Source organism: Lutra lutra, chromosome 1 (genome assembly GCF_902655055.1).
Source record: "Lutra lutra chromosome 1, mLutLut1.2, whole genome shotgun sequence".
NCBI classification, from domain to species: domain Eukaryota; kingdom Metazoa; phylum Chordata; class Mammalia; order Carnivora; family Mustelidae; genus Lutra; species Lutra lutra.
The window spans coordinates 138,829,972-138,853,105 of NC_062278.1; the positions used below are offsets into that span (position 1 = coordinate 138,829,972).

A 23,134-nucleotide genomic window follows, 5' to 3' on the forward strand; every position below is an offset into this window, starting at 1 on the left:
ATACATTTGAAATTCAGAAAAGCAGAGCTGCCAGCCACTGCAGTTGTACAACAAAAACACCTCAGAGCCCAAGTGCAGAGCTGTGATTTTCCCCCATCCAGGGGCAGGTACGGACTGTCCCGACAGAGCGAATTCCAGAAAGAGCCCAAGTCAGTCTTGAGCATCCCAGACCTCCACCTCCATTTCCTTTCCTGCTCCTCAGGAGGCATCCCTCCCCTAGTTCCCTATTCCATCACAGTGCACTGATTTGCTATTATTTTCCAGAAGTCCATCCACTCTCAAGTTAGCATTACTACTCAACCACTCATTCGGGTTTTCTTTTTTCCTAGAAGTGTGAATTAAAGGACGACTTCCTAGTTAAAAGAATTTTAGGTATCATGCAACAAGCATGATTTTTATTTCTTTTGGCAACTATTTCATAGGCCCTTTAGAGTAATCAAGGGAAGTGAAACACTTTGGGAGTGTCCCTTCTCTGACCCCTGAATGGACTTTGAGTTCCTTCATTGGGAACACCCAGCAGGCATCTCCTCTGAGTTTCTCCTCCCTTCTTCCTTCTGTCCCCTACCTCAGTGGGAATTAAAAGTTGTAATGAATGTATTATAATTAAGGTCGTAGTTAGTAAGTTTTCAAGCCATCAATCCTTCATCTGAAGTGCCAGAAGGTACCATATGACTATTTCTGTCTCCTCAACCCTTCCTAGTTCTGAATATGAAAATTCTGAAGAAGCAGTTGCACCCTAGATTACACCCTGCTTTTTATGAGTGCAGACCAAGGCAGGTTGGCCAAGCATTGCTATTAATCTTTGGCCCTTAGAACCTCAGTGGCTATTCTGACCTAGCCGGTTGTTTCTGTTTTATAACCCGTGTAGGAAGAAAATCACCTTCAATATGAGGACCATGTTTTCTAACAAACAAAAACCAGATACATGGGTTGACAAATGGTGTGGCAACAGGACAGAATAAATAAATCAGTGCTTTCACAGATAATCTAAGACAGAAGATAGCCACGGTACATAAAGAGGGTGCAGAGTGGCCCTTCTCATACTTACTCCTTGGTTTTGGAGATACAAAACCATAAGATACTTACACAAGGAAGGGACCTATCTCTTTTGCTTTTTCTCAACTAAGAATAGTGTTGAGTTCCTCAGGAAAATGTTTTTCTTTTTATGCGTAGGTCATAGTAGATATATAATGTGAATGTAATGTTTCCTACGATAGAAGAAAAACTGCTCCAAGAATCGTATGAAAACATCAACCAAAACAACCAAACTGAACATTATCCTCAAGAATTCTGTATTTGGGGGCGCCTGGGTGGCTCAGTGGGTTAACGCCTCTGCCTTCGGCTCAGGTCGTGATTCCTGGGTCCTGGGATCGAGCCCCACATCGGGCTCTCTGCTTGGTGGGGAGCCTGCTTCCCTTCCTCTCTCTTTGCCTACTTGTGATCTCTGTCTGTCAAATAAATAAATAAAATCTTAAAAAAAAAAGAATCCTGTATTTGAGGATCCTGATGACTTTTGTAATGTCAAAGCTCACATTTTAAACAGTCTAAAATTAAACAGTTGTTGATAAATAAACATTTTCATCTTTGTGTGTTTGTGTGAAGCTGACATTTCTTCCAAATCTTTTGGAATAATATGCTGTACCTCTTTTTTTGATCTGGTCTTGAAGAAGTCTCTTTCAAACACTCCTTTCTGGCCAAAGATGGTAGGATGTAGTAAGGAATAGGCATTGCCCTCTTCGCCATAATTAGTTCTATCACTGACACGACGAATTCGGGGGGCAGGAATATCAGACCGAATGGTTGGAACACCATAGATGGGATAACCTAAGACACCAATGATAAAGGAAAAAAACCATTCTAAAACTGAACTGTATAATATAGTAGCCACCAGCCACATGTAGCAATTGAGTACATACTTGAAATGGGGCTAGTCCAAACTGAGATGTGATGTAAGTATAAAATACACACTGAATTTCAAAGATTTAGTACCCCCCCAAAAAAAGTGGCATATTTAATCATTTTATATTAATTGTTGAAAAATATTTGGAAGATCTATATACTATACCTAAAGTATATACACTATTAAAATTTATTTCACCTGTTTCTTTTGCTTAATGTAGCCACTAAAAATTTTTAAATACATAGAACTCCAATTATATTTCTATTGGACAACACTATTCTAAAGGGAGTAGCAAGATCTCATTATACTAGAACATATATAGCATGTCTATAAAATCCAGTTAAGAAAAATGCATAAAACTTTAAACATGTCCTTAGTCTAAGGAAGTGATCTTAGCCAACATAAAATAGTCTCTAACTAACCAAGAGTCATCATGCTCAATAATAAGATATGAGTTGGGATGCCTGGGTGACTCAGTCAGTTAAGCCACTGCCTTTGGATCAGGTCATGATCCCAGGGTCCTGGGACCGAGTAAGGCATCTGGCTCCTTGCTCAGTGGGAAGCCTGCTTCTTTCTCTGCCTCTGCCTGCCAATCTGCCTGCGTTTATTCTCTCTCAATCTCTCTCTCTCTCTCTGACAAATAAATAAATAAACAAATAATAAGATATGAGGTGTTATGAGTTGAACTATATTCTCCCCAGATTTATATGTTAAAATCCTAATCACCAGTACCTCCAAATGTCACTTTAAAAATAGAGCGATTGCAGGATGCCTGGCTGGCTCAGTTGGTAGATCTTGGGAGTATAAATTAGAGCCCCATGTTGGGTGTAGAAATTACTCAAAAGAAAAAGAGTCATTGCCTTTGTAATTAATTAAGATGAAGTCACACTGGAATAGAGTAGGTCTCTAATCCAATGTGACTGGGAGTCCCTAAAAAGGGGGCCATTTGGACCCAGGCTTTCACACAACAGAGCACCATGTGAAGTTGAAGGCAGAAATCAGGGTGATGCAGCAAAAGCAAAGGGACACCAAAGATTGCCAGCAACACACCAGAATCTAGGTGAGGAGCCCAGAACAGATTCTCCCTCACAGCCCCAGAAGGAACCAACCCTACCAATACCCTGGCCTCAGACTTCCATCTCCCAGAACCATAGATGATAAATTTCTGTTCAGGTTTGTGGTACTTGTTATGGCAGCCCTAGCAAACTAACAGATGGAGAATGAAGATACAGAGAATTGTTTTGCAAAAGCTCTTCAAATGTTTGAAGGTAATCTGCGTATAGCTAAGAATCACATGGTTTATGAATCTTCTAACACTTGCGTAGTCTGTGTAACATTCAATGTTAAGGGAATCATCTTACTTGGGTCATCATTAACAATAGTTCCATTCAGCCTGCATTTATTGAGTTGAGACCTCCTGGACGGTTCAAATACAGAACTGAATGAAAAGTCCTAGGCTTTGAGAAACAGTCTAGTGAAGGTAGCAGCTGGGGGCAATACAAGGACAGACAAAGGACACTTCTATGTTTGCTGATCGTACTTCGAAAACTCAGCAAATAATGTGACATACTCACAAGTAGAAGGAAGAGCCCCTACAACCGCATTGATCTCAGAAGAAGTTGTCTTATAGTGACTAGAAACTTTATCACTTGGCCTCACAAGTGTCCGGAGAGTCTTTTCTGAGCTCCCTGGTTCTTTTAAGACAATATCTTCTGGCTTTATCAGGAGAGTTGGTTCAGATTCTTCAACATTAGCCTCATCAGGATTTGCACAAGCTGGTTTTCTACCTTTAAGCAAAGAGTTGAGGGTGGGGGGCAAATTACAGGAAGAAATCACTATTGGGTGCTTGATACTCTGCAACAAAATCAGCTTTCCTGGTTAGTTTCTCCTTGCTGGTAGAGACTGAGACTGAGCTGGTGGTCACTGATGCCAGCACCCCACTGTGGAAAAGCAAGGGCAGGCCAATGTCATACACCAGGAAATCTGAACGTGGCCTGTTTCTTCTCACCACTCCACCCACTTTAGTCTAGAATAAAGCTTTTACATCTAAGAGACCAGATGAAAAAATGAAACCTATTTTTCCCTTTAAAAAAAAATTAGAGTTTATTTTTATATTTAACTTGAACTACAGGATTACCAGAGTTGCTTCCAGAGTTGTCCCCAAGGAGAGACTGGAGAAGACACATGTGGAGTTGTAAATTCCACACATACCTGATGGTGACGGGGAGCCCCACATATTGCAACATTTGGCGAGGCAATGAGAACACAGTGTGAGCTCAGGAACCGATTATATAAATAACCTTCTTCACATCGGTGTATAAAAGAAAACCCTGAGGTAAAACTCAAATTGTAAGACTCTGTCCTTTTGAAGATCTGCTTTGTTGAGTCATTCTGAAATTTAGGAGTAAATTCCTGGCACACCTTTTTCACAGAGCTGGGAGCTACACCGCTATCACTAGAGGGCGCTGTGATCTCTCAATCTGTTGACGAGCGCTTGGGGTTTGGGGAAAGCCCAAGCAAGGGTTACAAAGGCAAATTGGTGCCCCAGTATTCGGTTGGGGTGGGAACTGTGGCAAACCAGAAAAGACATGCCTATCTAAAGTCTGGAGCCCCCATTCAGCTCCTGGCAATCTGCCATGAACACATTCAGGCTTTGTGTTCCAAAACCTCTAATCTCCTCCCTGCGCCCCCCAAAAAGCAGAAATCTGGACCAGTATGAGAAACAGTGTCTCGGAAAACTGTTTGAAAGCCACTGCCTTAGCATACTTACCCCTTTTGGGGCGCCTGGGTGGTTCAGTGGGATAAAGCCTCTGCCTTTGGCTCAGGTCATGATCCCGGGGGTCCTGGGATCCAGCTATCTGCTTGGCAGGGAGCCTGCTTCCCCTTCTCTCCCTCTGCCTGTCTCTCTGCCTACTTGTGATCTCTGTCATATAGGTGAATAAAATCTTTAAAAAAAAAAAAAGAAAGAAAGAAAGATAGGACGCCTGGGTGGCTCAGTTGGTTAGGCAGCTGCCTTCGGCTCAGGTCATGATCCCAGCGTCCTGAGATCGAGTCCCACATCGGGCTCCTTGCTCATCAGGGAGCCTGCTTATCCCTCTGCCTCTGCCTGCCATTCTGTCTGCCTGTGCTTGCTCTCTCTCCCTCTCTCTCTCTCTGACAAATAAATAAATAAAATCTTAAAAAAAAAAAAAAAAAGAAAGAAAGAAAGAATACTTACCCCTTTCCTCTGAAAGTCAACAGTAAGTGGAATTGGATATGAGAAAATTCCTGGCAAAACTTTCCTGAGCCCCTGACTGAACCACTGGCCACTGTCTTAGAACATGGAAAATCTCAAGGACTCCATTGAAAGCGACTGATGAAGTCAGAACCCAAACACTAGGAACAATTTGAAAAATGATCTGGTTTGAAAACAGGCTTCTACTTTCCCCCACTACTCGAAGAGTTGTGCCAAGAAGAAAAAACTCTATCACCCCTTTGTATTTCTGAAAGGACTAGGGTAGAATTGTTTTCTATAAAATCTTCATTAGGCAAACAAAATCCCCCTACTGTCCTAGCTGCTCGAACAGAAAGGCCATCTCAGAAACTCATAAGGGCTCCCATCATAAATAAGGCCCCAAATTTGATTTTGGCCTTGCAGAAAGGCATGACCCAGGAATAAAAGTAAAAACAGTAATAACTTCACTTTTTAGAGGAGAATATTCCAGAGGAGATAGAAATGTAAACAATCTTTTTAATCAGTTAATCCTCTCTAATAATCAAGATTTGAACATTAAAGTGAACAAAGTGTCATAATAATAACTAAATTACAAGAATGTTTGAAATAATACTCAGTGGTAGCAAAGTTAGAATAAAACCTCACAGATATGGCTAATAAAATTGCAAATTGGTACAATCATTTAGAAAAGCAAAATGAAAATATAGTTACTTCTGGGACAATAATAACATTCATAAGAAATTAGATATAATTAGAAACAATTTTTTTAGAAATTAGAAACAAAATTTTTGAGAGATGATAATCATTATAGCGTTACTGATATTACTTTTAAAATATCTGGAAATAACCTAAATTTCAAAGAGTGAGGAAATAGCTTAGTAATTCATCTTACATCTGCATGAGGGAACTGAAAATGAAGTTCATAAAAAAGTTTACCATAAAATTATTTCTTAATTCCATAGAAATTTGAAAACTAAATTTTAAAAAGCCAAATAAAAATGGTACATTCACTATGATTTTATATAGAGAGAGTACATCTATGTGTGTATGTATACACACACACACACACACACACAGAGTTAGTGATGCAGGAAGTCAAGGTGGAAACAGGAAAATATTTGAATAAAGGTAAAGATTGCTTTTCTTTCTCTTAAAAAATGCAAAAGAATAAATTTTCTTATGTCAAATCCTATATTACTATTGAGTTTTCCTGGGGGAGGGGAGGTAATTACTCTAAGACAATGGTTTTTCAAACAGCTTTCTGAGGAACTATCTTTCATATTTTGGATTTCGGTGTAAACTGTTTTGCTTATAATTTTTTTTTTAAGAGGTTACTGTATGGCTCCAAATTAAAGACATAAAACACATAGATTAAAATGTGAGTCTTGCTGCCACCCTGTCCCCTTGCTACCTGGTTCCCCTTAAACATCATCAAATTCTTTCCTGTCCTTCCACAAATATTCTATGCATAAACAAGCAAATATATATCTATGTGCATTTTTTTAATATAAAATATTAAAGTTGACAAGAGTCAAGCTCCTAGAAAACTGAAAATATAAAAGCCCATGTAAGAATTCAGCAAACTTTCAAAAATTAAATACCTTTAATAATGACCCTCTCTTCATGCTCTTTAAGAGGCATTCTATCTTTCCAGTTAAGAAAATTTGCAAATTCTAGGTAGTTAATCTGCCCATCATTATCCACATCACAGTAGTCAAAGAGCTGGTCCAGGAGCTTCTCATCTAAGTGTAAGCTGGCCTGTTCACAAGCCTCCCGAAGCTCGGCTTTATCTATCACCCCATCTCCATTCTGTTAGACACAAAGCAGAAAAAGATGAAGCAAGCATTGCCTTTAAGAGAAGAGTATGCAACATTTATTATCTCATTTAAGAAAAAAGAAAGAGATCACATAAATTCAAAGAATTTGTCTTATTTTTTACATAAGAGCAGTCAAATATTAAGCGAGATCCTCATTGTGTTAACCTGATATGCACACAGTAATTTGAACCCTGGTTGAAGCAGGATGTGACACAGAACCTTTGTTCATTCTACTTTAACATTTTTTTCTTTAAATCATGATGTTTACACTGTGGCAGGGCAGGTGTAACCATGATTTGTGCTTGACATTTCATTTAACCAACATTGTGAACTCTTGATAGCTTTCTACATTTTCCCATGCTTTCAAAGTTTTTAACACCTCTGGTGTTCCAACTGAGCACTAAATGGTCCTCCATTCTTTTGTCTGGTAATGAGGAGAAATTGGGGAAGTAGTTATAGGCCAAACACAGGGAGGTAGATTCGAAGACCATTGCCTGTTTGTTGTCAACACTCCTGTGGGCAAGAGGGACATGCTAGCAATCTGGCCACAGTGTAACAATTAGCACTAAAATTCATCCTGGTATGGGGAGCAGGGGAAGTTCCACCTTCTTCCAGACAACAGTTAAAGACAGGAGCACCTACACTAAGTGAAAAAGGAGGGAAATTTATGAAGGCTTTGGGCAGGAGCTAGTTGGTTCACTTAGGAGATAAAAAGGTAGTCTATGTCCAAACCACTCTGAACACTCCCAATCTGATCTGATCTTGGGAGCTTAGCAGGGTCAGGCCTGGTTAGCACTTGGATGGGAGACAAAGGAGCCAAACACATAATGCTTGCTGTTTTAAGATTGTATTGGTTTATTTGAGAAAGAGAGAGCGCGCAGAGCAGCAGAGAGGGGCAGAGAGAGAAACAGGCTTCCTGCTCAGCAGATTCATGCTCCATCCCAAGACCCAAGATCATGACCTGAACTGAAGGCAAACACCTAACAGACTGAGCCACCCCGGTGCCCCACATAACGCTTGTTAAGAAAGAATGGTAAGACCTGAGGTGTCTTACCCCTCAGCCCCTCCCGGGGGTAAACCTAAAACCCACTTGGAGATGATAGTGAAAGATCTGAGTATTTTTGCAGTGGGTCCCAGCTGCTATTTTTTTTTAAGATTTTATTTATTTATTTGACAGATCACAAGTAGGCAGAGAGGCAGAGAGAGAGGAGGAAGCACGTTCTCCACGGAGCAGAGAGCCCGATGCGGGGCTCGATCCCAGGACCCTGGGATCATGGCCTGAGCTGAAGGCAGAGGCTTTAACCCACTGAGCCACCCAGGTACCCCCCAACGGCTATTAAGGGAGCTTTGACCTTCTCAGAGAAGTTTCTGAGACAAACTTCCAAGAGAAAAGATAAATGACTCATTGACTAGTGTTCAGCTCTTATGCTCAGGATTCGTTTTAAAATGCTTATGAAGGTGATCCCTGGAGAATGAGGAACTCACCCAACAAACTCTCGATAAATTCCTGCAGTCGGATCCGTAGGCCTGGAAAACATCCCTGATGCTTATTTTGAAACAGGATGAGAATTTTAAACATATTATCTTGACAAAGGGTTGCAAAGGCCTTGGATTATAGACTCCTTTATGAAAACTTCTGCTACAAGCCCAAGTCAACCAAAAATGCAAACTCCATAGCCCTAGCTGAAAAGCTACATGGGATATGGCAGTTGAATCAAGAGGTCCTCAAAACTGTAATAGATGGTACCACCAATGATGGCTTCATTGCCCAATATAGCAATTTGTATGGATTGAAAACATGATAAGGGTCTATTCTCTGCTCATTCTCAGATAGAAATCAAGCTTCTGACTGAACTTAAACCATCCATATTACCACCTTTGCTGCCTGGATCCACTGTTGTACCAGACATGGTAACACACTAATCATTACAAAGTAAATCACACTATGTTTTGGAGGCAAAGGCTACCACACCACATGCCATACTTGTGACTCCTGATGAAAGTTGGCTAGTTTGTCTCATGGGGGGAGGACACATCCACATAAGACATTGCCTTCATGCTCCTGGCATACTGACTACATGGAACCTTTGTCCCCTTTCAAAGCTATTGGTGGTGCATCATAATAATGACACATTTTCAATCTATGGAATTGCTATCCCAGTTTTATCAGCCAACTCCAAGCATAAGCGTATGGCCCATGAAATTAATCTAACTCATGTGTTTTGCTTTCTGGACCATTCTCTGCCTGACAATGATGTATCTTACATCCAAAGTGTTACTCAACAATGAGCTGTCAGTCCAGGTATTCAATGAACCTTTCCTACACCCAGCCATCCACAGACACCTGATAGGACTGAGCTTTAGAAAAAACTTTTCAAAAATTGTCTATCTTCCTCACCAGCTTCTGCCTCACACAACCAGTTTTATCACTGAATATAGCTGTCTCCAAAAAGGAATAATCTTATCTCAGCTCCTTCCTGGATAATGATTAGAATAAAAGGAATTGATCCTCAACTCTCTAGGCAACTAATCTTTGACAAAGCAGGAAAGAATGTCCAAGGGAAAAAAGACAGTCTCTTCAACAAATGGTGTTGGGAAAACTGGACAGCCACATGCAGAAGAATGAAACTGGACCATTTCCTTATACCATACACAAAAATACTCAAAATGAATGAAAGACCTAAACGTGAGACAGGAACCCATCAAAATCCTAGAGGAGAACACAGGCAACAACTTCTGTGACCTCAGCCATAGCAAGTTCTTGCTAGACACATCTCCAAAAGCAAGTGAAACAAAGGCAAAAATGAACTATTAGGACTTCATCAAGACAAAAAGCTTTTGCACAGCAAAGGAAACAGTTAACAAAACCCAAAGACAACCAACAGAATGGGAAAAGATATTTGCAAATGCCTTATTAGATAAAGGGCTAGTTTCTAAAATCTATAAAGAACTTGTCAAACTCAATACCCAAACAACAAATAATCCAATCCTTAAATGGACAGAAGACATCAATAGACAATTGCTGAAAAGAAAACATCCAAAAAACACATGAAAAAATGCTCCACATCACTTGGCATCGGGGAAATGCAAATCAAAATCACAATGAAGTACCTCCTCACACTAGTCAGAATGGCTAAAATTAACAAGTCAGGAAACAACAGATGTTGGCAAGTATGTGGAGAAGAGGGAACCCTCTTACACTGTTGATGAGAATGCAAGCTGGTGCAGCCACTCTGGAAAACAGTATGGAGATTCCTCAAAAAGTCGAAAATATAGCTACCACCTGATCCAGCAATTGCACTACTGGGTATTTATGTCAAAGATACAAAGGTAGTATCCAAAGGGGCACTTGCACCCGAATGTTTATAGCAGCAATGTCCACATTAGTCAAACTATGGAAAGAGCCTAGATGTCCATCAACAGATGAATGGATAAAGAAGATGTGGTATAGATATACACAACGGAATACCACTCAGGCATCAAAAAATGACATCTTGCCATTTGCAATGACATGAATGGAACTAGAGGGTGTTAGGCTAACAGAAATCAGCCAATCAGAGAAAGACAATTATCATAGGGTTTTACTCTTATGTAGAATTTGAGAAACAAGACAGGATCATAGGGGAAGAGAGGAAAAATAAAACAAGATGATACCAGAGAGGGAGACAAACCATAAGAGACTTTTAATCCTAGGAAACAAAGTGAAGGTTACTGGAGGGGAGAGGGTGGGGGATGGGGAAACTGGGTGATGGAAAAAAATAAAAAGATATTAAAATTTTCAAAAAAATAATAAAAGGAATTGAAATAATATACTTATTTTGAAAATTTGGGACCCTACTGTGACCACTTGTTGACATGATGAGTCTTTTTATTTCCTCTCTAGATTTTAAATTTCCTAAGTGGAAAGACTGCACATTATCTGGAATAATGTTTGATGTACACTGAGTGTTCAATAAATAACAGAATTAATCCTCTAAGCCAAGAAGATTCATTTAGGAAATCATGGCTTACTTGTTCTGTTTTGTCTTGTGTTTTTCATTAAAGTAAATCTGGGCATTCAATAATAAAAGATTCAAATAATCAAAAATTATCCTACAGCTGTACTAGAAGACCCACATCTTATTACCCTCTCAGAAAAAAGGAAAAAGAGAAAGCTCCTAGAGGACACTGAGCACTGCATTGTGCATATTAAAAGTTAACTATTTAAAAGGTACATCAACATTAAATAATTCTCAGTAATTTCCTCCCTGCTTAATTTAATTTTATCATAAGGAAAATGCCTGGTGGTTCACTAAGATAATCAACAGCTATTAAGATGATCGTCTTGCCTATAATTACATTTAAAGTAAAGAATTTTTAAAAAGCAGAGCACTATGTATTGTGGTATGTTCTCTGATTCATATCACGGCTATCTAAATTTATCCCGCTATCATCTATCATCTTTGTAAGATACTTGTATTTATGTAAAGCTTAAAATGTACTTATTTGAGCTTACATATTTTAATTCTGAAGATTCATTTTTAAATTACCTGTAAATAGCAATTGGTCTCTATTAAAAACCAGAGAAACAGTTGAATACTTACATTTTCTTTAAACACAACTTTGTGAGACATATAGTGAGTGACTGATTGGTGTTTGTCCCTGCATAATTGGTACAAACCTAAATGAGATACTTAACCCACTTTTTATTCATCAGTACAATACATGCACACAGGCCTCTAATCTAAAAACAAATAAAATGAATGGATTAAACTGAATAAGCCAATGAGTAATCAAGATTATTTTAAGATAAAAAATGTGAAGTATGACTTTTCTAAAATTGTGCTCAACATTGGAAGGGGGATACAAATATTGCCTTTTCTTTTTGAGATAAAATAAAATTATTCTACTTTTTTTCCCTTCTCATAACAAGATTATGATGCACTGCATTATTGCAGGTTTATTTATGAGCTTTTATTTGTTTAAATTAGACTCATTCTAAAGTAGTTTCAGGCTGCCTAGAAAAATAAGTACCATTAAACAGAGCCTCAAAATTGAGGAAATCAGGACAAAGAGAAAATCAAGATGAAATAAAATAAGAAGAAGCACACAAAATGTGTGCTGTTAAGATCATGTTCACAAACTAGATGTGTTTTGTTGAATTCACTCTGAGCTTCCTAGTGGCCAAGTCAAAAAGGTACTCACAATCAGTACAAAATTCATGCTGCTTATGAGGTAAAAACAAACCAGATACATAAATGAAGCATACTTATTTCCTTTAGGAAGACTGGGTTTCTTAATAAAGAGGATACATGTGACAAAAATAAACAACAACACCATGGGCATAGAAACAAAATTGTGTGATGTTTCACAAGAGGTTTATACAATAGTGTACCTTACCATAGCTAAAGGCAGTGCAGCTTTGTGAAAGCAAATCTGTGATGGCCTAAAATGGTGTGAGGTAATTATGCAGGCCCAGATTGATCTGACTTTATGAAAGGACACAATTTAGAGTATGTTGAAAATGGAATCATCTTACACTCTCAAAACTGAAACTACATCCTGCTCCCCCTGGGGAGAAGCATTCCAAGCTTGACTTGGATGCAGACTGTCAGACTGAATATGTACTACGTGTACATATTCAGCTTTAGGTATAGACGGCCTAGACCCAGGAGTCTTCCCTGAGGATCTATGATGCCTGCCTCTGCCCCACCACCACCCCCTTGCTCCCAGCACACCACAGTTCACTCTGCCACAGTGGTTCTCAAGTTGTATCAGAACGGCCTGTAGAATTTGTTAAAACACAGTTGCTAGGCCCCAACCTGGAGTTCCCAATTCAGTAGGTGGGCCTTAGAATGGACATTTCTAACAGGTTCCCAAGTAACCCTGGTGATGATAAGAGGACCACACTTTGGCAACCACTGATCTACTCCAGGGGTCAGCAAACTTTTACTGTCAAGGGCCAAAAGGCAATATTTTAGGTTTTGTAGGCCATTCAGTCTCTGCATTTGTAGTGCAAAAGCAGCCATAGAAAATACTTAAAACAAATTGTCATGTAAAACTATTTACAAAGACAGGTGGTGGGCTGGATTTGACTCTCTCCAGCCATAGTCTGCTGACCCCTGATCTACACCAACCTGCCAGGATCTATAAGTCACGCATAGTCCAAAAAACTCCATTCAAATACTGGCCTTATCATAGTGCCTGAAGGCTGCCAGCAAAGTGTCAAAGTTTTGGTAGTTAAATTTCTTCAAGTGATGTCGCACAGCTGCAATCAGGGCTCTCTGTCTATCCTTGCCTCGAAGATATTCACCCGGAAGTCTGTTATGGATGAGATCACCAGCTCCTATTAAAGGGGGGAGGGGGGAGGGGGGAGTCTTTTATCTCAATTTAAAGTCTGTTAATATTATTCCCATCCTTAAAAAGAGAGATCTAGCAAAGTCTGTGAATGAAAAAAAAAAAAACCTCATTCCTAAATCTGACATTATTATGCAGCATGACAGAAAACCCTTATGTATAAAAAAAAGTACATAAAGTAATTGATAAGACTTAATACTTCTATTTTATGTGACTTCTCTGCTCAGTGAAAAAGTTCTAACAAAATGAATTTGGGCCAGGGAGTAGGGGGAGTGGAAAATCATCAGTCCTATTTGACTATCTTTCCTAGGACTTTAAGCCCTTGTCTCTACCTCTTTGCAGACATTTGCCTACAATGCTGAGGATCTGAAAGCTAGGGCAGAGTCCATGTGGGGGCGACCCTATATGCCTTGAAGTTGACTAAACCTTTGGGATCCCTTGCAAAAATTGAACTCAAATACCCTATTCCCTCTAATATGAATTTCCAGTCTGCCTCCAGTATGCCTATCAAGCTCGCATTTCTCAGTCCTGCTTCCTGAGAACAACCACCTACACACCAACCCTCACCCACAATTCTATTAACTGAGTCCCGACCCACAACCCCTCCGTTATCTGGAAGTAATAAACTCTCCAACCCACCTGCTACATCCCTCCAGGCCTGATCCTTGTTTCCATTTATCATTGATGACTTAGGGGAACTTCCCCAGATTATGACACAAAGAAAGTACAAACATAGACACTGCTTGTAAGCATTCCTTGCCACTCCCTTTTGGGAAACATTCCATGGATGTTAATGGTGACAGCGATCAGACTAGAGTTGACCATGTTGCTTCAGATGTTATGGCTTGGTAGATGTCACAAGAAGGAACCTTTTGCCTCAGTTCATTTTCTCCTGGCCTATACTCCTCCCTTCCTGCTTTCTTGGGGCAGGATTATGTTGGCAGTTGGCTATGATATTCTAGATGGAATAATTTAAATCGCTACATTTGTTGCAGTTTACGGCAACTAATATTATACCTACTCTGTGTAAGGCCCTGTATTAGGCTCTGTCAAGAGTCTCTTTCAATAGATACCCGCTGCACCTCTAAGATTCTTACTTATTATAAAATCAGGAGCTAATCTCACATATTCTGATAAAAGTCACATTTTTACAGGTAGATAGGGGTAAGAAGCCCTCAAGAATGCTGGTTCCAGGAACTGGGCAAATGCCTCAGACCAAAACATCTGAAATGGAATCAGCTACCATCAGATCATCCTGAAGTGGGCCAAACACAAGCAAGGCTCTGTGAGAGGAAATCAAGACAGTGAGACCGATTTTTGACAAATAAGCATGGCTTCCTCTCCTCCTCCACATTCCTGCCTCTGATATAAACACTGTGGGTGGCTCTTGTGTATAATGGAGATCTTCCTTCTTCTACAAGATGGCCCTTGGTTGAGTTTTTATCTTCAGAGGCCTTCCCTCTCTATTAACATGCAAAAATAACCATCTGATTGGTTGTTTTTTCAACTCCACCTGGTTTTCCCACCATAATCCCACTAGGTGTAACTTCTGTTGAGTGAAATGTATGCTGATATCTTCTTCTGGCTCTGCCCTGAAAGAATATGTTTGAAGCTCCTGTCACATCACTTGTAATTATTCGAGTCATCTCTCTCTAGCCAAAATCAAGAGCACAAGTTCTGGCCCTGGGAGACCTATGACCTAGCTACCACACCATGGCTGTCAGAAAAGCCAAGCAAGCTCTTTAATTGCAACCAATTCCCATTCAGCAGCACTGTCCACCGGTCCTGGAATTTCCTTTTACTTGCCTCTGCTCTGGTGCATCCTAGGAGCAGGCCACAGCCCTTGCACTCTTCCTGGAGGTTTCTTAACATAACCAATAACTCCAGGCCTTAGAGATGAGATATTCCTTGTAGTGCTGCCTTTATTTCCATAAGTAAGTGTAAAGGAGAAATTGAGGCCCAGTTAAGAAATCAAGATGTTTCTAGAAGCAGCAGCTTTCTGCAGAATAAATGCTATCAGGTTTGTTGTTGTTGTTTTTTTTTTTAAATGCTACCAGTTGACCCCAATGACAGTCACAAAAGGAGAGAACCAGAGTTAATCTGCATCCATCCATAAACTCCAGGAAAAGTCCAAAGAGGCCTCGGAGTCCCCTTTCGTAGTTAAACTATGCAGCACCAGTGCTGCTATTGATACTTATATATTTTTTAAAATTATTAATGTCAGTGTTCTTCCTTTTCATTCTGTAACACTTTCTCATTCCATTTGTAGGGATAACTTCGATCCATTATTGGGAAATTTGTCAATGTTGTCAAATTGTCAAAATGATAAACCATGTGTTGGACTCACCAATTCATGCCATAAATATTTGTGAAAAATGTACTGTGTGCTAGACCCTGAGGATCCAACAGACAGTAAGACAGAGCACCCACCAGCATGAAGCCTCCCTCAAGTAAGCAGTATTTACCACGATGACCTATTTATTTTTTTAGGCCAGTTGATGGATTTCCTAAATCGTCTCTTAACCACTCTTCCCGGTAAGACAGCCTCTACGATGAACAGGCATACATCAAACATGTAACAGTTCATCTGAAGACAGAACTGAAATACAGTCTCCTAAATAATGCAATTAGTGATAGTCTAAAATACTGTTTCATAAGCTCAATAAATATATATTTTGTCAGTGAGTGGGCTTCAGCTAAAACGTTTTCAGTAGCCGTTCTTAAACCTTAGCGTACACAAGAGCCTACTGGATCAGAACGTCTGGGCACAGCTATCAGGAGCCTGCGTATTTAATAAATTCCCTGGATGATTTGAATGCAGGTGGACTACAGACTATATTTTGAAAACCACTGATACACAACCCAATCCTGATAAGCTTTAGCATAGTCTTCCCTTTGGATGTCTACCATATAGATTGCTTAGAAATAAAGACAAAATCCTGGCAAGTTTCTTCTGCCAATTTATAGCTTAACTGATTGATTGGCTGGTCGGAAGGGAGCGGTTCTTAATTCTGTGATAGAAGAGTACAACGGTTTCTCCAACTTGCATGTGCTTAGAATTAATCCGGGAATATCGTCAAATGCAGTTTCAGTTTCAGGAGGTCTGGCGTGGAGCCTGAGATTCTGCAATGCTAAGAAACTTACAGGGGACACCAACACGGCCAGTCTGCAGACCACGTTCTGAGTAACAAGGGCCTTTTTGAATTCATCAAAAAGCTGCCTCAAATCACCTTGGCTTATTTAATACAAGCCATATTTATTTTCTAAATAAAGTTCTGAGCCTTGACTACACTTTAGGTATTCATTCACAAAAGCTTTAAACTGTACCTATTTCAAACACGATATGAACATTTTTTTCTTTTTTGTGCTATAAACTGTTCATTAATGTTAATGTAACATTTGAAGCCTTTAAAATTAGAAGTTTGAAGGAAGGAGATGGTGAATTCAACCACATAACTTTGTGAGGATGTTATTGTTTTTTTAAGGAGAAAGTTTGTATATTTACCATACTCCTCAGCACGGAGACAAGCTCCAAACGTGTGGTCTGGGGGAACATTCATTGTTTCTGCAATGCTATCAAAGAAAACAAATCCTTTAGTTAAAATACTCACCACATGGCATCTCTGGAATTTAAAATATGCTTGCCATATGTTTTTAATAGCCTGTATTTCTCCTGTAACCAAACTATGAAGATCAAACAGAAGTTCTCCTGCCCATCTTCTGTCTAATCTTCCACTGCACAGGCAATACTTAAACACCTTCCCTGGCTTTCAAAAGCCCGGATTTAAAAAGAAAATTAAGAACGAAACTTAAAGCAGAATATGGAAATAGAGACAGATAAGAAGACAGACAGAGACATGGAAGAGAGATAGAAAAAATGTAACATGGTAAGTTAAATTTCTAACACCCAGAAATAAAGCTTTACATAAAATTCTCTTGCCCTCCTTCTCTGAATGCCCTCTTCATCTCAGAGGACTCAGCACCTTCCTAGAACCCCAGGCCCTAGAGAAGCTAAGAGAGTTCCCTGATGAACACAAAGGGATGACTTTCTTACTTAATGAATAGAACTTAATAAAAAACAAACCAACATTTACCCCAAGAGTACTTCATCCAAAGACATTATCAATTTAAACAATTATTAACTTACGGGTCTAAAACTCTTCCAAGTTTATGCTGAAACTTTTCTTTGAAATCATCAACTCTTTTGGATACAATCTTAGCTCCTTTTTTCCTATAAAATTAGAAAACTGTCAAGCATTTCTATTACAAGGATTCCTGGCAGCCAAATACATATATACAATGAGGAATACCCAACTCTCGTTTGTTCTTTTTTTTCTTCTTATTATTTTATTTATTTATTTATTTATTTATTTATTTATTTATTTATTTACTTTACTTTAGAGAGAGAGAGCACCAGTAGGGAGTGGAGGGGGCAGAAAGAAGGAGAGAATCTTAGGCAGACTCCATATCCAGCATGGAGACCCACATGGGGCTTGAACTCAAGACCCTGAGATCCTGACCTGAGCTGAAATCAAGAGTTGGACACTTAACCAACTGAGCCACCCAGGTGCCCCTTGGAATACCATAGTATCATTTGGGCTATCAAAACATACACATAATTTCAAGAAAAGTTATATGCTTAAAAAAAAAAAGCTGTATATGTTCATTCTTCTATCACTTATATTCTATTATAAAGATAAGTTTACAATTGAATAAAACATTTGGTCTAAAGAATAAGACAAGCAGATTTAAAAATTTTTCAGTAAACAGGGGTGCCTGGGTGGCTCGGTTGGTTAAGCTAAGCGACAGCCTTCAGCTCAGGTCATATCCTGGAGTCCCGGGATCGAGTTCCTTATCAGGCTCCCTGCTTGGTGGGGAGTCTGCTTCTCCCTCTGACCCTCCTTCTTCTCATGCTCTCTCTCTCTCTTTCTCTCTCTCAAATAAATAAGTAAAATCTTAAAAAAAAACTTAAAAATTTTTCAGTAAACAAAACCAAGGTGTTAACATCATCATCAAAAATGTAACTACTAAAATTTCTAGAAGAAAATTAAGCACCAAATAAGTAAATAACAGAAGGATATAAACAGATAATTCACATCTAGTAAACAAACATATGGAGACTAATAAATCTATAATAAAATAATAAGAAAGTGGTACTTTGAACACAGTACATAAGCAAATAGAGACAGACAGACAGAAAGAGAGAATACCCAACACTGATTGACACAGCGTATGATAAAACACTTGGTAGATTGCTTGTGCAAATTGCTATAATCCTTTTGGAAATAATTTGGTAATATGATTCAAAAAGCATAAAAATGGTCATTCCCTTTTATCTATGTCTGGGAACCAGTCCTAGGAAGATAATCCACACAATAATTTAAAATGTGGGAAAGTTATAGATATAAAAATGATTGTAGCCTCACTGACTACAAAGGGAAAAAAAAGAAGATAAATGTTTGATCATGGAGGGCAATTATGTCACATTAATAAGAATACACTTCACATGCATTTTAAATGTTAGTTATTAAGAATACACAACAATATAAAATTATTTTATGTTAAGTGAAAAAGCAGGATATAAAATAGGATTGTGCTCTGATTAAAGCTATTCAAACGTTTACACAGGAAGCTACACTAGAAAGAAACACATTAAAAAGATAATGGTTGAATTTTGGTGACAAGATTATGGGTGATTTTATTTTGCCACTTTTCTGTAACATAATTTCATTACTTTTATCACTGTGATTAAATGAACAAGGTTTCTTTTGAGAACTGGAAAATTACAACACTACTATTTAATAACATTGAAATTAATAAACTCTCTATTGTTTTGTTAAGACTAAAAACAATGAACATTTAGTATATATGCTGCCGAAGCGAGCACAAAACAATGAACATTTAATTCTTAAACTCCATTTGCTTTTAAAACTATTTCCTCTACTATAGAAATACCGAGCTGAATAAATTTCTGGAGAAGAGTGACACTCTGTGGAGAAACAAAAGATGAAATACAAAGTAATTCATCTCTTCTGTCTTCATTTACTTCCCATGAGTTCAAAAAAGGGAAAAAAGAACAATATGGTATAGTCGCAATAAATCAATGGCAGTTTGAGGGCCATAATTTGAACAAATAAAGTTGATATTCTAAAATCCAGTTCCAAAGGCATAATTAAGAACATGCAGGGATGAAGCGGGGAAGGAATATAAGTCACAAAGCCTATTCCTTTTGCCCTAAAATTGCCTGGATTATGTTTCTGGGAGAAGTAGGAAGTATCTGCAAGCAGTCATCTATGTCGAAATATCCATAACTGCAACATCATTGCAAAGCCTCACAGCGTTCACTAAACAACTTGAAATAAAGGCCTCCATGTGAATTATTTCAATCACACACACACTCACCTATCACATGAAGATTCTGATTTATCAAACCAAAGGTCGTAAGAAGAGTACAGATAGAGGTAGCTTTACAGAGGAAATATGTCCCTTAAAAGTTGAGTGTAAACCAAGTTTACATAAAAATATAAAATTGAGATACCTTAAAATGTAAACATACTTAAGGGTGAATTAGTGAGTTCTTTTTTAAAGTTTTATTTATTTATTTGAGAGAGAGACAGAGTGGGAGGGGCAGGGACAGAGGGAGAGGGAAAGAGAGAGAGAGAATCTCAAGCAGGTTTCACACTGAGTGTGGAGCCCAGAACCTAGAGCCTGTTGCAGGGCTCAATCTCATGACCCTGAGGTCATGACCTGATTTCACAACCCTGAGATTATGACCTGGGCCAAAACCAAGAGTCAGACACTCAACACACTGAGCTACCCAGGGTGCCCCAGTGAGTTCTTTTTAAAATCCAGCAAGCCAAAGCAATAAAGAATTATTGTTTTAGCAATAATTAAGTTTTGAAATATAAGAAGTATGATCAAATAAAGCATAGTTCCAGTAACAACATTTCCTTGGGGATAGAAACAAGTTGGATGAAAATGAACCCTGAATATTACCTGCTTTTACAAATTCAGTGTATTTTTTTAAATTTTTATATAATTGGCATATAACATTGCATTAGTTTCGGGTATACTCAGTGTATTTTTCTATGACTATCCCACCAAAACATTGATAAATATGTCCTTGTTAATAATCTAACGGTTCTGCTCTTAAGATTTTCTTAAGGACCCCATTATCAGGGCACCTGGGTGACTCAGGTCATGATGCCCAAGTCCTGCATTGGGCTCCCTGCTCAGGGGGAAGCCTGCTTCTCCCTCTGCCTGCCGCTCCCCCTGCTTGAGCTATCTCCCTCTCTTTCAAATAAATAAATAAAATCTATTTAAAAAAAAAAAAGAACCATATTATTGTTAATGTGTTTATTTCAGGTCTTTTATAAATTGATAGCAGGTTTCTAAGTGGGATAAACCATATTTTGTTATCACCCACTAAGCATTAATTTCTATATTATATTTAATATTTATCAACAGTACTTAAATATTTAAATAAATATTTAAATGACTTCTTCATTTTTCCTTTATATGTGGTTTAACTGCTTTAATATTAATCAGTTAACAAATATTTGTTGTATGGCCTCTTTTGTACTCCAAAGAAAACTATCTCATATGGGTTTAATAGAATATTATAAGAACTTACTTGGTGTTTGTGTTTTACCTTTATTGTTTTTGAATAATTCAAGTATTGGAAACTCATTTAATAAAAAAGTAGAAGAGGAATGGAAATCAATATTCTGTGATCACAGAATCCAGTGGCTATAAACCTGGTATAGTGGTTAGGGGCAGTCTCTGGAGCCACACTGCCTGGGTTTTATTCCTACCCCTAAGACTTCTTAGCTGCACACTATTGGGTAAATGATTTAACTTCTGTGGACCTCAGTTTCTTCATCTGTAAAATGGAAAGGATAAAAATTATAATGCACCTACCTCCCAGAGTTATTGGTAGGATTAATTCACTACTATGTAAAGCACTTAGCCCTCCGCATCTGTAACAGGGAGCTCCTATCACCGGGACCAGACAGACAAATGAGCCAGGAGTTTGGGTATCTGTGGGAATGCAGACTTTATATACATACTGAGACCCATGGAGTCTTGGATGGCCAGTGTCTCCTTTAAAGAGGGCAGAGGGCAAAACAAATCCACTCCCAGCACTGATGTGTAGAAGTGCAAGTGCAAGGTATAGGTTCCTGTGATTGCTGCAACAAATTCCCACAAACCAGTGACTTTTAACAACAAAAACCTTCTCCCACAACTCTGGAGGCCAAAAGTCAGAAGTCAAAATGTCAGCAAGGCTGTATTCTTTCCAAAGGATCTAGGGGAGAGTCTATTCATTGTTCTTCCAACATTTGGAGGTTATTTGGCATTCTTTGACCTTTCTTGGGTTAAGGTCATATCACTCCAGTCTCCTCCATGAACATCTCTATCACCTCTTCTCTATGTATTTTCCTCTTCTTTCTCAAATCTCCCTCCACCTTCCTTCCTTTATCACTGGATTTAGGGTCCACACAGATAATCCAAAATGATCTCTTTATCTCAGGATTGTTAACTTAATTACACTTACAAAGACCCTTTTGGTACATAAGGTAACATTCATAGGTTCTAGGAATTAGAATAAATATGTGTCTTTTTGGGGGGAGGGCACCATTCAAGCCACTACTTCAGTATTTCCAATCTTCTGATTTTTTAAGCATAGTAGGAAATAATAAATTTTTATTGCTAACCTCTCAATGCGTAAATATTGGCTTATATATACAATATAACACAGAAAATAAAAAATTAAGGAACTTTAATTTTCTAGGTAAGTAGTCATATATAGAATTAAGCCATAAAATGTCACAGTTTGCAAGAGTTAAATCAGATACTCAGGTGCCCAAATAACTACTAAAAAAACTGAATGATAAATGACAGTACAATTGTATGTGATAAGACTGTCTTACAGAGATCAGAAAGCCATATCTTTAAGAAACATGAATGGGGTTGGGGTGCCTGGGTGGCACAGTGCACCAATCATCTGACTCTTGGTTTTAGCTCAGGTTGTGATCTTGGGGTCGCAAGATCTTGGGTTCATGAGATCAAGCCCCATGTCGAGCCCCACATTGGGTTCTGTGCTCAGCAGAGTCTGCCTATGTTTCTCTTCCCCTCTCCCTCTGCCCACCCCCTCTAAAATAAATCTTTAAAAAAAGAAAAGAAAAGAAAAAAACATGAATAGGGTTGATTCCATAGATGAAAAACATACATATATCTTCAGATCTGCTATTTATAAAGGCATGAAGTAATTTAGAATGACACACATACACAGTATCATGGTTATCTCTGCAAGAACTGGACATTTTGGAAGACATGCTACTATATATATTTTCCTATTAGTTTTATGTTTGAACCATGTCAATGTATTATACCCCTTAAAAAATAAATTTAATCAACAACTCTTCTTTATTTTTTTTTAAGATTTTATTCATTTATTTGACAGAGAGAGAGAGATCACAAGTAGGCAGGGAGGCAGGCAGAGAGAGGAGGAAGCACGCCCTCTGCGGAGCAGAGAGCCCACTGCAGGGCTTGATCCCAGGACCCTGGGATCATGACCTGAGCTGAAGGCAGAGGCTTTAACCCACTGAGCCACCCAGGCACCCCAACAACTCTTCTTTAAAGTCCATGTGACAAATATTTAGTACCTGTTTCAAGACCCAATATAATTAAACTTACATTTGTAGCTCATGGAGCCAATATAAAGTTTTTGCCATGGCTCTTCCATCATTAAAATGTGGTGTTGGAACCCCATACAAGTTAAACCTATGGAAACTTGATGGGTTATACTTTCGATTCTTTGCTTCTCCTGTGAAAAAAAGAGGAAGCAACACAAATAACCTTATCTTG

At 38.6% G+C, this 23,134-nt stretch overlaps 1 protein-coding gene across 1 annotated transcript in view; it reads right to left on the reverse strand.

Moving 5' to 3' along the window:
- Positions 1 to 23,134, reverse strand: part of EFHB (EF-hand domain family member B) — a 53,848-nt gene that overhangs the window by 1,886 nt on the left and 28,828 nt on the right. The window contains exons 6-12 of the mRNA XM_047737788.1: positions 22,964 to 23,093; positions 17,415 to 17,498; positions 16,773 to 16,840; positions 13,102 to 13,256; positions 6,716 to 6,923; positions 3,475 to 3,687; positions 1,643 to 1,824 (exon numbers count right to left, since the gene is read on the reverse strand). Coding sequence (XP_047593744.1) covers positions 1,643 to 1,824; positions 3,475 to 3,687; positions 6,716 to 6,923; positions 13,102 to 13,256; positions 16,773 to 16,840; positions 17,415 to 17,498; positions 22,964 to 23,093 — 1,040 coding nt within the window. The remainder of the gene's footprint in view (positions 1 to 1,642; positions 1,825 to 3,474; positions 3,688 to 6,715; positions 6,924 to 13,101; positions 13,257 to 16,772; positions 16,841 to 17,414; positions 17,499 to 22,963; positions 23,094 to 23,134) is intronic.